This window comes from Mesitornis unicolor, unplaced genomic scaffold (assembly GCF_000695765.1).
Source record: "Mesitornis unicolor isolate BGI_N332 unplaced genomic scaffold, ASM69576v1 scaffold4419, whole genome shotgun sequence".
In the NCBI taxonomy this organism is placed as follows: Eukaryota; Metazoa; Chordata; class Aves; order Mesitornithiformes; family Mesitornithidae; genus Mesitornis; species Mesitornis unicolor.
Genome location: NW_010205078.1, coordinates 34,239 through 50,082, shown reverse-complemented (window position 1 = coordinate 50,082; position 15,844 = coordinate 34,239). Strand labels below are relative to the sequence as shown.

General features: G+C 41.2%; 1 protein-coding gene across 1 annotated transcript in view; it reads right to left on the bottom strand.

Annotated features, from left to right (window-relative positions):
- NCOA2 (nuclear receptor coactivator 2) overlaps positions 1-15,844 on the bottom strand; it is a gene marked incomplete at both ends in the record, with an annotated part of 47,128 nt that overhangs the window by 18,038 nt on the left and 13,246 nt on the right. The window contains 4 exons of the mRNA XM_010191249.1: positions 1-128; positions 2,101-2,310; positions 5,384-5,594; positions 14,258-15,527. The exon at positions 1-128 is cut by the window's left edge and continues 112 nt beyond it. Coding sequence (XP_010189551.1) covers positions 1-128; positions 2,101-2,310; positions 5,384-5,594; positions 14,258-15,527 — 1,819 coding nt within the window. The remainder of the gene's footprint in view (positions 129-2,100; positions 2,311-5,383; positions 5,595-14,257; positions 15,528-15,844) is intronic.

Here is a 15,844-nt window from a genome sequence, read left to right as displayed (position 1 = left end):
CTTTCCTGCTTGCACTGGCCTGTTCATGGCACTCGCTGTGGGCGCACAGGTCACTCTCACAGCAGGAGCCTGGCTTCCCCAATCTCCAGATGTCATGGTAGGCCGAGGGGCATTGCCACCGATCATACCTGCACAAAAGCCAACCAGACTCAGGTGCCAGCACATGATTCAGAACAGCGTTAGCATGACAACTGCCTGATGAGCTACATTTTTAGCGACAAAAATGCCGTGGATTCTCTCAAAAGCACATTGTACCACAACCACCCATCTAGATATGCAAAGCTAGAGAATCATGCTTAGTCAAGGAACTGGTGATGATTATACATTTTACATGAGGAAGATCCTTTTTATCATTTCCCAAACGCTGTTCAGAGTAAGTGTTCCCACATGTAGCCTGCAACAGGTGCCGAGGGTGCGTGGATAGCCCTAACTTCCTTCCTCAGGAAATGAATCACGTTTGCTGATGTGTGTGTCAGTGCTTTACTTTCCAAGTGCTAAGTGAGAATGAAGACTTGAGTAACAACATGTTATTGCTACACCCGCTTACAAATTAGAAGGATTAAATTTAAATTCGCATTCTGCAAACATCTTTTGGCAAGACCTTGCATTCAGAACCTAAAGCCTTCTTAGCTTCTAGGCTCATCCAGATAATTTCAAACCAATAGACGGTGCAGGGAAATTACTCACAGGAACTTTCCAAGAGATGCTGAAGTTCATTACTGTTATTTTAGGGGAAGTCCTCCTACATGTACTGTAAACAACTGATATGGTTTATTTACACTTGGAATATATAGAGTACTACACTCCGACAGAAGAAAAAAAAACCCCAACCAAGCCCCAACACAAAAAAAATCCCAAACCCAAAGATATGCATTTGTAGTATGTACACATTTCAATTTTATACAGTCAAGAGAGCAGATAAATCACTGATTTCAGATTGGACTACTGGTCTCTCCAGTTGCATTTTGCAACATCCTTAAGTGAGTACCAAAAGTCACACAAATAATTATTACTCCTCAGTTCAATTTTTTGGTGATATATTACAAAAGAAAAAAACCCTCTGAAGAGGGCCATTGTTTCAGCTGCTGTAAAAAATTTGCTCCAGTGTTACATCCTCAGGTTTGTTCTACTGGTGTACATATTCTCTCAGTTGAAATATGTGGTGTGCTAGAACAAATGGCAGGAACACAGATAATGCTCTCTAACTTGTATACATAAGATGAATAACATCCTCTAATATGTATACAGAACATGAAAGTAAGAGGACACTTGAAAGTCTACAAGTTGACCTCTAAACTGCTTAAATAGGATATCTCAGTGTCTGGCAGCATGTCTTTTTTAATACCAATGCAAACTAAATATAAAATTTTGACAGTGGATATACCCAGCTGAAAGGACTTACAAGATCCATTTATTACTCAGAGTTCTCGGTGACTGTTGCACACTTGAACACTCTCAGACCATGTACCAGTTGAAATAAGTCCATCAGCCAGTTCTTCTTGTGAAACCCCCTAAGGTATCTTTGTACTATATTAGGGTAACACGAAGAAATCATAATTCATGACAAAAGGTAATACTACTGTAACACCTGATGGTTCCCAAAAAGTTTGTGTTTCAGAAGATGATGAAAACATCAGCATTTCTGTAATTTAAAATGACAACTAAGGCTAATAAATAGAGGATAGTTGAGGGCAAAACCGAGGTCCGTAGTGATTTGCATCAAAAGGGTAATAGTACTGCCCATAATTTTGTTTTGAAAGAACTACCTCTACAGAGAAGCAGCTCATCTATTTGCTTTTTTGAGGCAGAAAGATTGGTTGTTTACCTATCTAAGCCTCTGCTGAAGCTGGAACATGGATGTGAACAGACACTAACTGTGAATACAATGTGTTCATCTAGAAGTTTTCAGGTACATTAAAAGAGCAGGAATAAAAATATGCAGAAACAGAAGTTCAAAATAAATTTGGTGAAACATGACTTTTCCCAGACTATTTGGAAAGTACTTGTAATAACCTGTACTTGTAATAGCCCCAACATTCAGTTACACATGCTATAGTCTGTTACTTAGGTACCTGTAAAAAACACAGAAAGTTCCCTTACCTGTGCTACTGTTGCCTAAAGCTCCTTGACCTCCTATCATCCCTTCGTTCCTGCCCATCAGTCCCGGCTGAGGTATCACTGAGTAGGGGCTGCTCGTCCGTATGGATGGGAAAGTCCCTGCACCTGTTGGGTTCTGCAGGGTGATGTCAAGTGGCAAATTCTGGTTTGGCAATAACCTGCCCAGTTGCCCTGCCCGTGGGTTATTAAAAGCTAGACAGGAGGAGCAAAGGAAAAAGCAAAGTTACAAGAATGGAAACTTTACTTGTTTAAAAAAACCCCAAATGAACCCAAACACACTTTTAAGCTCTTGGGCTGAGCTATTTAATGCTGCATAATTCACCTACTCCATATCTGTCTGAGAAACATCCCTTCTTGACATTTTTATGTAAATTTCAAAATGGAACATTCTGACACTAAAACAGGTATGACATATTTAAAACTTTACATTATGCAATTTAACTAACAGAAGATCCACTGCAGCAAAATGTACCACTATGTGATGTGCATGATACTCCCAATTAATCCTATACCTAGTAGGACTGTATGGGATGCAGATGTCATCCTGAGGCAGATTGTTAGGAATTATCTGTTTTGAAAGTTTTCCAGCATAAGCTGTGCCCCTGAAGAATTTACCAAAATTAAGGACAGATTGCATCCATATAGGATCCTGTAGCCCCATTTCTACATCTCCTACATGTTTTTCCCCACATTTTTGGACATTAATACACACTTTCATGATTCAGTGACAACAAATAAGCAGTCCAGAATTAGAGCTGTGACACCATTACATTCTGGTAAACAGAACCATGCCTGATTGTTACTGTCACCTTTATGTAACTATTTGCTTCAGTTGAGGTGTTTTGTGCTCTTAAAATCAGCCTCCTCAAAGAAAACTGCAGACTGTCTCAGAAAAGACTGCTTCAGACCTTGACGGGCAAGCATCTGGTTCAGCTGTATGGGCAATGTTCCAGTGCCTGAAAGCATCCCTTATGTGCACAACTTGTTCTCAAACATGAATCAAATGCTGACCTTGTGCCTATGATTCCATTTCCAATTATACCAACAAAATACATACAAATAAATTAACAATTTTTTGTGAAATTATTATTTGCGGTACTTCCTGATAGCTTCCTCTAGGAGAGTTTCTGGTACAACGGCATCTTTAAAGAGACTTCTGCATTTTTATATTCATATTAAAAAAGAAGTTTAAAAAGTCTTTCTTATTTTAGATCGAAGTAGTGATGCTTTTTGAGAACTTAAAAGAGATTTATTAAGCTTGCTGAAAAGTACAGAAACATGACAAAGGTCTTTGGCTTTTCTTCTGATTTTGTAAAACCAGACTATAGAAACTCGCTGTATTTATTTATTTTTTAATGTAAGTTCTCTGCTAGAGAAGGTGAATTTGCTTATATGTGTGTATAGGAAATACATCACATCCACCTAATTCCTAACCATGAGATCAAAATTTTGTCTTGGCTGTCTGTTCAAAGCAAACAAGACTTACTTAGGAGACAAAAATGACCTTCCCAAGCTTAGGGGCATCATAAAGTCTAAGGATTGAACTAAACCCAAACTTCAGTGACAGTTTCAGAACAGTTTGCCCCAAAAGTTTGAAATATCACACAGATGAATACATTATTATATGGGTGTCTTTGCCAGCATCCACTGACCGTGGAAACACAGCACAAAATAACAGCACAGTTGATGAGATGTGATGGTGCTGAGAACACATACTCTGCTCTTGGTCAGGATAGGACTGAAGGAGGCTCTCTGTGCCCAACACAACAAACTCTAGTAATATGGAAAACCTAGCAGCTTTTTTAAAAAAAATAAAAATCAACAGATAAAAATATTTTAATTATTTTCATGTAAAATGTGTACAATGAAAGCTGGTTATTTCTTCAGAACAAAAAAAAATTAAAATCCCAAACCCCTTTTGAAATTGTATATGATTTGACACTCATTCTATACTGCTTTTCTGTGAGCATATGAGGGCCACTCACTATTTCTGTGCCTCTGTTTTCTGTATGCTCTTTTGCTGAAAACAAGGCAGCAGTTTCCTTGGGGAATTGCGCACAGACACAAGACTGAGCTGGGAGGAAAAGTTTTAGGGTTTTAAGTCACAGGGGAAACAGGATGCTGCTTTTACAGAACTGCTGCAAACCACCAAGACACTCTCATTTACAATCACACTGTTACTGTATGGCTGGTAGCTTTGAAAGCAGATTTAAAGCCAGGTTAACTCTGGAAAGCCAAAAGGCTATGGTGGAAGGAACCAGCAGACCTTGAGAATATGATAAAGATTTCAGATGCACAGAGATTTTCTTCTGACTTACGTTCTGCTGTTGTTAGTACTCCCATGCTTACAGATGAGTACATTAAACTCAAGCATCTTTCTCTGTGCAATATTGATAACAAATGATAATTTAAGGACCTGTAGTGGTTTTAATATTAATTCAAACATTAATATTTATTATTAATAGTAATATTAATATATATTTAAACATTTCTAAGTAATAATTTGAGTTCATTTGAAACTGGCATGGTGTTATTTTAGTATCATCAGAATGGCTGAAAATATTATCTCAGTCCTATGTTTTATAAAAAAACCAGTGTATATTTAAAGGAAGTAAACAGATGTTGCCATCCTAGCCAAGAGCAGAAAAAAAAATGAAGCGGTGACTTTTTATGCTATTTTCTTCAACATTCATAGCTGGTAAGACTACTGTCTTGCTTGCTTCCCATTATTCTATGGTGGCGGACCAACATTTCAATGGTGATTTGTAAGTTAATTAATAAAGTTAAGGAACACTGTCAGCTGGAAGTGACTCAATTAAAAGCCACAAATTCAAATTAAATTTGGGCATTCCTCTTAATCACATGTCTTTCTATTAATCTTGTGGTTTTAGAAGACTCTCCTTCACGCTTAGAAAAGTCTCTCTCATTCCTTCTATTGAAAAAGCTGCTGGAAAGGAGCAGTCTGTATCAAAACAAAATGCAGGCAGCATCACCTATAACCACAGATAGGGATGTTTTATTTATGTTGAGGGCACCCCTTAAAACTCCTCGGAGGGCACAGAATTCCAGGGCACTGAGTCAGACACAACCTCTATGTGTCTTTGGAAATGGGATGACCGCAGATGGCGCTATGTCATCACGCAGGACCAGACCAGGACAAGGAGCTGCCCGGCTCCTGCCCGGTTCCTCCCTTGCTGACCCAGGGGCACCATGACCGCCGCTTTGGGGGGGTTCGCGAGCTTTGCCTACACACGGGTGGACTCACTGCTCTGTGAAATCCTCATTGCTGGTTTCTGGGTGGCCACAGCCGCGCCGGGGCTGCTGTCACTGGTGAGCTGCATGAGGTCATTGATGATGGCTTGCTTGTCGACCGAGCCCGCTGGCGCGCCTGGGCGGCTATCTGGGAAAAGCTGCGGTAACTGGCTGTTCTGCAGGTCATCCAGAATCTCCTCCAAGTTATCCAATTCACTGCCTGGCTGCAATAAAAAAAAAACACCACACAAACCCACAGTACACGTCGCTGCTCGCCTGCTGTCAGCATCCTGCTTGCACAGAGCCAGGCAGCCCACACTGGCTTCGGATGATTCCTGCAAGGAGCCTGGTGTGGAGGGAGCTCACAAAGTTATCGAAGAGGGACTGTGTGGGCTTCCCAAGGCTCCTCTGCTTTGCATTTGGGGAGCCCCATGTGGTACTGAGACCCCTTCAAAACCGTGGTATTGGGACATACAAATCCACACAATCTATACCTCAGGGAAAGGGGAGATTCTCCCTGTTCACTCTATGACCGATGCAGACAGCGGGGATAATTTGGCAGGGGAAGAGATCCAACAGTGAAGAAGATGGGGGTTTATGTAGGTATAACCAATATTTCTTTCAGCACAGCCACATTTCTAGCCTCTTTATGACTTGATTAAAAGCATATGATGGAAAACTTGCTTCATGGCTAAAACAATTCCCCATATGCATTTTCTTTGTTACATTCAAAACCTTAACACTGAATAACGATATATAAGTTAACTGGCAAGAACTATACATTTCAATGAAGTTCTAGAAATTGAAATCTGTCAACCAGTTACTAGATTTAGGAGTTTATTTTGCTCCCAACTTCCCAAATCAGTGAAAATAACTCCTCCACAGTAAGGAAAAAAAGAAGAGATATCTATTTACACTCAACTGAGTAGAAAATTATCATAAAATAAAGATAGGAAAAAAATCATATACTAGCATAAATATTGACATGCACGTTTTTCTTAAAAAAACATTTATTTTCACCAGTGAGTTTTTGGTGTTTTTTTTGTCAGCTTCTTTATCTATAAACCTTCAGAATTAAAATATTTTTCTGACTCAACTCTGCCAATTTTTACAAGTATACTCTGCAATCCTAAACTTTCAAATAGGGTAAAACTCTTCTGGGTAATCATTACCAACAGGCAGTCCAGTCTGAGTTACCACCACGTTGCACAGGAAACACTTCATGGCAGTATTTATAACAAAAAACCTACTCAAAATCAGCATTTTCATTAGGAAACGTGCAACAACGGAAGAGAGGCAGAGAGTGAGCAGCCAGCCGTGCAGGATGGGGAACTGAGAAACACCACCGCAAAGATGCACACAACTGAAAATACAATTCTTCCTGTTCTTTTTCATCCTGCCATCACATCGCAAACTTGTTACTTACTGAGAGCTAGCTTACACTGCAGATCACAGGGTAACAGAGAAATACCTGAGGCGGCTTTAAACCACCTACGGAGGTTCTCACAGCCCAGCCAGGAAGCAGTGCACCTTGGTCAGTACTGAACTCCTGCTGCCACAGCTAATGGTAGCTAAGATGCCTCAAGGTTACATTTCCACATCCCTTTTTTGAATGGTTGGCTGCAGATAAGTACGGTATTATTCTTTACTCCTTCCGCATCACCTCCTAGTCTTACAGAGCAGAATATATGGTACAAAAGAGGAAGGAGTTTACCCCATTAAGAGGCAGCATATGGGCGATCTGGAGGCTGGTGTTACTGGCAAAATGGTAGGAAATCACCAGAATCAGAGGACTGGAAGAAATTTAAAGCCTCAAGGCAAAATCAGTGTATGCCATTCCCTACAGAAGTTCATACAGTCGCTTGTTAAAGACATTCAGTGACAGAAAATCCAAAGCTTCCCCAGGGAATTGCTTTCAGCACTCTGCCAGCCTTACTATTCGAGCGTTCTTCACCAGCGTCAAAATAAAATCTCCCTCACTGAAATTTAGGCCCTTCCTTCCTGTTGTATGTTGAATCTGGAGAACAAATTGTGTTCCCCTTTCTTTTTCTAATGTTTTCTGTATTTGAAAACATGTGCCTTTTTGGGTTTTAAGCTAAAGTTAACAGGCAATCTCCATTTATTGAATTTTCATCAGCATAAAACTTGTTTTCTAGACCTCTCATTACTCTTGTTGCTTCTGTGGACTGTCTTCAGTTGGTCCATACTTGGTCCAGAACAGGACGTAAGATGAAGCCTTTCAACTGATGAGTAAAGCAGAAAATTTACCCTACACATAGTGCACACTGATGGCATATTCCAGAAAACCCTGTGGTTTTTTTTTAAAATCACATTAAATTACTGACTCTCACTCATCCTGTACTCACTCTGATCCCTGCACGCAGCTCTGAAAAAGTCCTATCTAGCCAGTTGTCCCCTCCTTTTAAAAACAAATAAATCTGTGACATTATACTAGACTAATTATAATAAACAGCATTTGTTCATCTTGAATGTTCTCCTAAGATGTTTCCTTCGTATCTCCTGGTTGCTGCTGAATTTGAATTCTGTCCTCCAGCATATTTTGCAGATGTTCAAGTACCACATGCGGCTTTTCCAAGCATACACTCTATTCTCTCACTGTGTCGTTTAGGTAAACTAAACCAACGAGCAGCTCCAGATGCTGCACAGACTCCTGCAGCACCTCCATTTTGACAGTGAATCCTAACCTGCTTCTCATATGCCAAAAAACCCACTACCATCTGGCAGAAGGAAAGCAGGTTGTCCCACCATTAACTGCCCTCAACAAATCCTCCTGCCGACTTGCTGCTTTCCAGGCACTTAGAAGCAGTTGGATGGACACGGCACACCAACAGAAAAGGCAGAGCCAGGAGGAATCAACTGTGATTAGAGGCAGCCTAAATCATTGTGGGGATGGGTGATAAGCAGATCCAAAGAGGTGCTCTGAGAGACAGGCGTGAGCGGTGTTTGTAGGAGCCGCATTTTGAGCACTGGGAGATCTGGTACAAGACGACTGCAAGAGCCAGTAGAGGAGACTGATGTAGGGTATCATGAATTATAGAAGGATGATTCAATACTCTTTGGGGGAATTAAGACTTATGGCCTTCATTAAGCATATCTGAGACTACAGTGAAGGGAAGTTTTATATGTCGCAGGGGGTTTTTGTTTGGTTTTGCGTGGGACTTTGTCTTTTTTTCTTCCTTATTTATTTTTTTTCCCCAACATTCTGGCTACTGCAATTCCTTGTTTAAACATCAGATGTAAAACAAACTCAAACCAATCCAAAACCAAACCCATAACAAAGCCAGAGAACAACATATTGATCCAAACGTGTCAGAAAACTGCACTCCCCAAGATGCTTTTAATTCCTTTCAGGGAGGCCAAATACAACAGATGTATTATAACAACACAAATGCATAACCTTCCTTTTTTTCTTTTTTTCTAACAGAATCAATAGCAAACATTTAATCTTTACTTTCTTATGAGATGACGGTTTTCAACTGCTGCAAAAGTTCCAAGATAGATTTAGAGTTAACACCAAGCCATTATGTTAGCCTAAGTCTTTCCAGACCCACCCTCAAATGGCACCATATGCACAGAAACTAGAGTTGAAATATTTACTTGGTTAGTTTCATGGTATTTTTCTTTTATTTATATTCTATTTATTTTGTTAATGGTCTAAATTGAACTTTATGTAAATAGAAGGCACACCCTAACCTCCCTGTAAAACAATTATTTGTCATGAATTTAAAAAAAAAAGAGCCTGATAAGAGCTAAGCATCGCAAGAAAGTTCTTGTGCACATATTTTCACTATCTTTAAGCCATACAATTACAACAGTCTCTGTAGAACTGGGACACTAAGTGACGGAAAACATAATACAAATTGTGCTTAGCAATAGTTTTGCATTTGAAAAAGTATCAAATTTCAAAGTACTTATCCCCATCATGTAGAGAAATGTAGATTCAAGTGTTAATTGCCTACTGAAAGGCAGTTACACCTCAACATAGAGTTTGGTTTACAAAAGTTGCTACGTCAAAATCTAGCTTCCTTGGATTGTAAAGGACTGGATAAGATCCTAAACTCTCTGGAGATCTCTTTTCCACCCTGGGCAATGCACTGAGAGTCTGTATTCCAAAGGTCCTACATGCATACTTTTCCTTTACGACCACGTATGACCAAGGCATCTGGGACTTTTTCCTTACAACAGGATGTCATTTGTTGGGGACACAACTTGAAACTCTACCTGCCTTGTATAAACCCCAGGTTAGGTCATTAGCTACCTCTGTGGGATGGGCAAACCATTTGACCATAAAATGTAAACAAAACCATATCCCTACTCCAAACTGGCCAGAAATTAAAGGACTATAAAAAGAAGGAAAAAGTAAATCAGAAGTGGAATCAATATAGTCTTTTTCTCTGTGGTAACTTCATTACACATACAGTTGGCTAGAAATACCGAGATACTATCAGGCTAATCAACTACTAACTTCTGCAAACAGAACTCTAGTTGAAAGACATTCAGAAAATGGAATCCCAATCCTAAGGTTTTGATAGAATTAAAAGAAGAAACCAATGTCTTTCATGAACTTAATGGATTCTGGACATCGAGAAATACGTTTTTGGAAGATGGCAGGACATGTGTAAAGAAAATATTTTGCTATCAGGAAGATACTGGTTTCTACATAAAGCAAGTAGAGCAGAGTTGACGAAGTGTGTGAGGAACACCAGAACAGTTTCTGAGTTTTAGGACAGAAAGATACATGCTTAAGATGATTTCTGAAACAGTAGAACTGTGGCACTGCAAAGTCCCTATCAGACAAACACACTGTCTATAATGTCTGCTGGCTAATGGAAGAGGAGACTACATTTATGGAGATAAGGCTTTTACTCTGCACTATGCCAAGTGCTTCCTCAGAGAGGAAGTCTCTTCAAATTTCTACATCATAGTTTCTTCATCTGCAATATGAATATAATAATCCACACCCAATTTTACAGAAAAGTTTTGCAGTGTAAATCAATACAGCTAAACAAATTGTTTCTTTAGCAAGGCAATACCTGACACAGTGAGGGCATGATGTTTCTCTGACATAGCCCCACACTTCCACTCTCCTTCCCCCAAGCTCTTAGCCCATCCTTGTCAGATCTGACCATCTGCTGACCACTACATGGCCTGCTCCTGACCAGCAGCACTGTGCGCTGGCTGCAGCCAGAAGCACAACGAGGGATTTTTTAAGGGACAGCACAAGCAGTGGTGCACAGGGAATGAAGGTGCAGGAGAAAGTCCCACCATGCAGTAGCTGGTGGGCTGGCACGGAGAGTGGGGGAAGGCAGGCCTACAGCTGAGGCACACCCTATAAAACAGATACGTAGCAAATCAGCACTCGAGTTTCCATCACCTTCCATTTTTAACAGCAGAGCACCATATGAGCACTCGTGGTTGACGGCAATGGTCCTACTGCTGGTGCCATAGGAAGAGCTCTGCTAGGCCTCCCCAGCAGGTCTCCATTTCATCCTTCCCCCCACAGCTGCCTTCACTGGAATAGCAATCAGCCTAACAGAGCTTGATAACCATCATCCCACCAAGGAAGGGAAAAAGGTACAGCGGTGCTGGAAATATTCTCTGCCATTTGAGAAAGGCTTCCTGTCAGTTGCTGCTCTCTGCAGAAGTATATGTTTAAACACACTACCTAGAAGACTGCTATTTTTGGCACAGTGGTGCACTTCAAAGCATTTCCTGCTCAGAAAGTCACACCAAAAGTAAAAGGAGAAAACATAATGGCTCTGCTGCCTCCCAGCACCCTGATCCCCTCTTTGCAGAGGCTGCTCCGCTGTCGCTCCGCAGCAGTTTCCAGAGAAACTGCACACTCCAGTGACTAATTACTTAAAAATACAACGTTCCTCAGGGAGGAGAAGTTTTAAATAAACCTGCAAAATAGGTAACACAAGCACGCAGCTAATTTTTACGTACGGGAGGAAGAAGCGGGGTGGGAGGGGGAAGGACGCAGGAGGATGGAAGAATTTAGCACAAGAATCTGTGTTCTAGTCTTGTACTAAATAGTTCCAGCTTTGATCTAAATTTAGGCAACGAGCACTTCCTGTGGGAGACTGTCTTCCAAAGCTGAAGAGTTTTTGATGCTAAATATTTTCAGTGATTTTATAATTGGGGTAAAGTGGTTATTTGTTTAAAGGCTGGGCCTTCAGCTAGATAAACGCTTACATTATTTTATATTCCCCACCACTTCCTCTTCTACGCCACGCTGGACTTCTCCTGTTTATTCAGCTCCAGGTTTTGCTGCATTTTAAGTAGGTTTTAAATCTCTATTTACAACCAAGAGGAGTAACAAAAGCCCTTCTGTCATTATCCAGCAGCCTCCCATTACAGCTGCGGGACTGGCTTCCCACTACCTCGGCGCTGAGGAAGCCTCAGCACTTCAGCCCTTACCACCTTATCACAACTCCTGCACCGCTTGGTGGTTTTCTGAAGAGCCCTATGTCCTGGACCTTCCTGTACCTCTGCTCCCCTCTCTCCTGGGAGACAACCTCCATCTTCAAATTTTAAGAAAAGGTAATACATCCATAGCCCATGCTCCAACCCCCTCAAATCCCTCCTGCGACCTCAGAAACGCAAAGCCTAAAAATAAAAAAATGAATAGACTATTCACTTTACAAAGTTCCTAATACTGGGGACCTGATTTTCAAATGCTCGCGGCAGGTTATGCTTGTGGTCACCGAAGGCTTTCTTTGAACTTAGTCTCACAGTCAGATGTTTACATTTAGGGTGAGACATAACTTGCCTATCTTTAGTCACGAGAAAGTAAGGCAGCTAGCTCAAACTAGGTGTCTAGGCGACTACTAGTCAGTGGGAACATCACTAGAGAGCAGCTCGCCCTCCCTATTTTTGGCACACATTAGCCTACATAGCTAACTAGACCAGACAGCTCTGAAGGCCATGATTTTGATCTATTTAGATGGACGTCATTTTTTTCGGTGATTACAGATTTCTATGTTCTTATCAAATTCTGAGGACTGAGGGGTCTCTGCCTTCAAACCACCATTATCTGAGATAATGCCATTGACTTCAATGTGTAGAATCTGAACTAGGAACTGAAATCTATTAGATATTTTTATAATAGTTTATCCTTGCCAGTTTAGCCGTGAATTTCTTGATATCCATGCTTTTCCAGCCTAACAAAGCATAAGTTCTCACAGAGAATCTGAGCCCTTCCTCTACAAGCACTGCAAAATAGCAGCTGTATTCAGAACTAAACCAAAATCCAGGCTTGAGGATTAATCCCTGTAGAAATTAGTGCAATTTGGCTGTTTCCCCCGAAAGCATGGGAAGGATTGAAAAACCACAATTGCTCCTACACAATGGCAATAGCTGTCAAATTCTGTTGAAACAGAAGTGGTGAAGTAACCTTAGGAGATGCCTGGATAACGGAGATTTTAGCAATCCTGCATCCATGCTGTAGTGGCACGTTTGGCTACATTTTGTGGTTATAACCACTGCTGAAAGAACTGTCTACTGGTTAGAGACTGCCAAAAGGGCAAAGTAAAAACAAATAATGCAATGCTGTGACTTAGGGTTAAGAAATATTGTCAATCCATCCTCAGACTTAAAACTCAATATAGATAATATAAAAAATGATGAACACACAATACACACAATAATAAAAGTATAATAGTCTGACAAAAACAAACAAGCTCAAGCCCAGTTTGCACACTAAAAATACACAATATTTTAAAAGTGAAGGATCTGTTAATGAGAGAGTCACGAACATTTGCACACTGTATGATGTGATCATGATTTACAAACTAAGGCTTCATGCACAGGGCACTGCCTAGGGATTAATGGCCAGCTGGGAGAGTTGACAGTGTAGGACAAAGCTAAGGATCATTAACTCCAGCTAGTTATAAACTCCCCAGAAAACGCTTCACACTAAAGTTGATAATGTAATTACCCATTTTAGAAATAAAATAAACAGTAATACTGAAGTAGCAAATTGCTTTTGCTGTGTCCCTTTTTCTTGCAAAGTTCTGAAAACTGAAGCATTCTGGGTGATATGAACCTGGTGCTTTCTGAAAGTGAATTCTGCATGAAGGCCAGTGAAGTAACGCTTTTTAGCATAGGTCCTAACCACATACAGTTTATCACTACTATGGGCAGCACAGCAACAACCAATCTTGCACAGAACACAAAGAAATTCTGAATGAAAAATTCAATACGGGTAACCTTGCACAGGGAGACATGACCTATGCACTGAACAATTAATTGTCCACGGGAACTTGAGGTTGAATAGAAAAACTTTTAAAGTATAAAACAAAAAAAAAATCCCAAAAGGTCCACAACAACCAAACAGCAAAACCCCCTAATTGCACACAAACAAGGGAAGTCTATTCGCCTTGATCTTAATGTGCAGATCAAGTATAGCACAAAGACTAGTACTGCAAAGCCTGTATCAGTCCTTTCACACAGCTCCTTTCCTGGAGCATGAACCATAGGAGAAGCACAGTTGCTATGCTGAGATAGGCCAAAAGCCCATCTAGCCCACAGCAGTTCAACAACAGCCTATGGGAAAAGCTGTCAGTAAGTTAGCATTAACCAACAGTTATAAGCATTTTGTCTCTAACTGCCATCTGGGAAAGGCTCCCCAGCGTTCAGTCCCTGCTTTATCCATCTCCTCCCAGGCAGAGTCTGTTCTTTTAGACAGAGCGGTGCACAAAACTTAGCGATGCCAACTGGAAAACTGAGTGAAGACTGGATTTTAAAAGACAGGTAATGGCCTCTTGAAGTGTCAAGAAATTACTCATAAGAGGAAATTTGGAAAAAAAATAGTTTTGAATGCAGGCCTAAAACACCTCATGCATAATGATAAAGATTTGCTTACCTGTTCATTAGGCTCAAAGCTTATCTCTTCTTTTTCTGTCCTCATAGCTATTAACTTTGTGCTACCGGAAGGGTCTGTCTTACTGTCCAACCGCTCCAGTTTTGGGGGTATGTCTGGTAAACCAATATCTTTAGTATCATCTTTATCTAGCAAGTAGCGAAGTAGTGCATTATTATTCTTCTTAGGACTCGCTGGCTCCTGTTTAACAGTCACCTCTGAACCAGGAGCTGTGCTACTGGACTCCTGGTTCAGTTCTTTGCCTGTGGCCTCTGCTGTGAGCTTGGCCAAATCTACAGGAGAACTACTGTCCTGCAATAGTCTGTGCAAAATTTTATGCTTCTCCTTGAGCGAGGTTCCGTGTGCCGAACCAGACCCAGGCAACCCTCCCGCGGAGTCCTTGCTAACATCTCCCATGGTACTGGACAAAGGCGAAGGCTCCATCTGATCCGATTTGGTGGTCAGCAATTGTAAGAGCTTTGTCTGGCTTTTTCCATCATGCAGTTTATTCTGTCCATCAGGTCTCTCGCCACTGACAACCGGTGGCATGTTGCTATCACCACTGTCCTTCTGTTCTCCTGAATGGCAGCTGCTCTCTGCTTGTCCAGTTGTACCTTCTGATTGCTCCCCATATAGTCCAAAGCAGTCTTTAGAGTCCAGGCTTCCCATCTTGCTTAGCTGGGGAGGATTCATATTCACAGGGGAATTTTGTAAATTTCCCATTTTTAGGTCAGGTGAAGCCAATGATGATCCTAGAGAAACGCCATGGCCCTCGCTGAGGGCCTGAAGTGCGTTCAGGGAGCTGTTGGTGTAGTTATGGCTATTTCCTGTGGTGCTGCAGACTCCCACGGGTGAATGCAAGCTTCCTGCAGGGGAGAACTGACTGGGTGGGATGCGAGGACTTCCTGCCACTCCAGGGCTCACACGATGCCTTGGGGAAAGCATAGAGTTTGGCTGCCCTGGGTTCATGACGGGGCTGCTTTGTGAGGGGCTATTCATTTTTAGTGCATAGTTACTACCCTGAGGAGTGGATGCTTGTATGCTCGACACATGGTTCATTCCCCCTGAACCACCAAACCTGCCTGCTGGCATGCCCATTTGTTCCTTTGGGCCATTTATGGCAAAATTTATATTGCTACTGATGGTCATATCCTGACCAGGGTTCCCACTGCACATGGCCTGATGGGCAGGGCTGCTGGAGTTAATTGGGTTCAGTATCTTCCCCATTCCTTGTCCAGTCAAATCCTGATTCATTCCACAGACGTTCTGCTCTCTATGTGGCAAGGGAAAGAAAAACAACCCATTAGTTAAAATGACAGTGGCCAACTTGCAATTACATTGCAGAAAAAGAAGCAAAACCCCAAACCTCTCTTTAAAATACCACAACAAACCTACAATTAAAAACAAATTGACAATTTGACAAAAGTGATACCCAAGTCCCAATATGGGTGCACACTAACAGTATGGTTTTTCAGTACCTCATTAACAAATCAGTGAAAGAGAGGAAAAGCAAAATTATACTTCATTTAAATAACAGTCATTACAAATGCAGACAGGTCACTATTTCAGAATCACTCCCTTTAATGTATA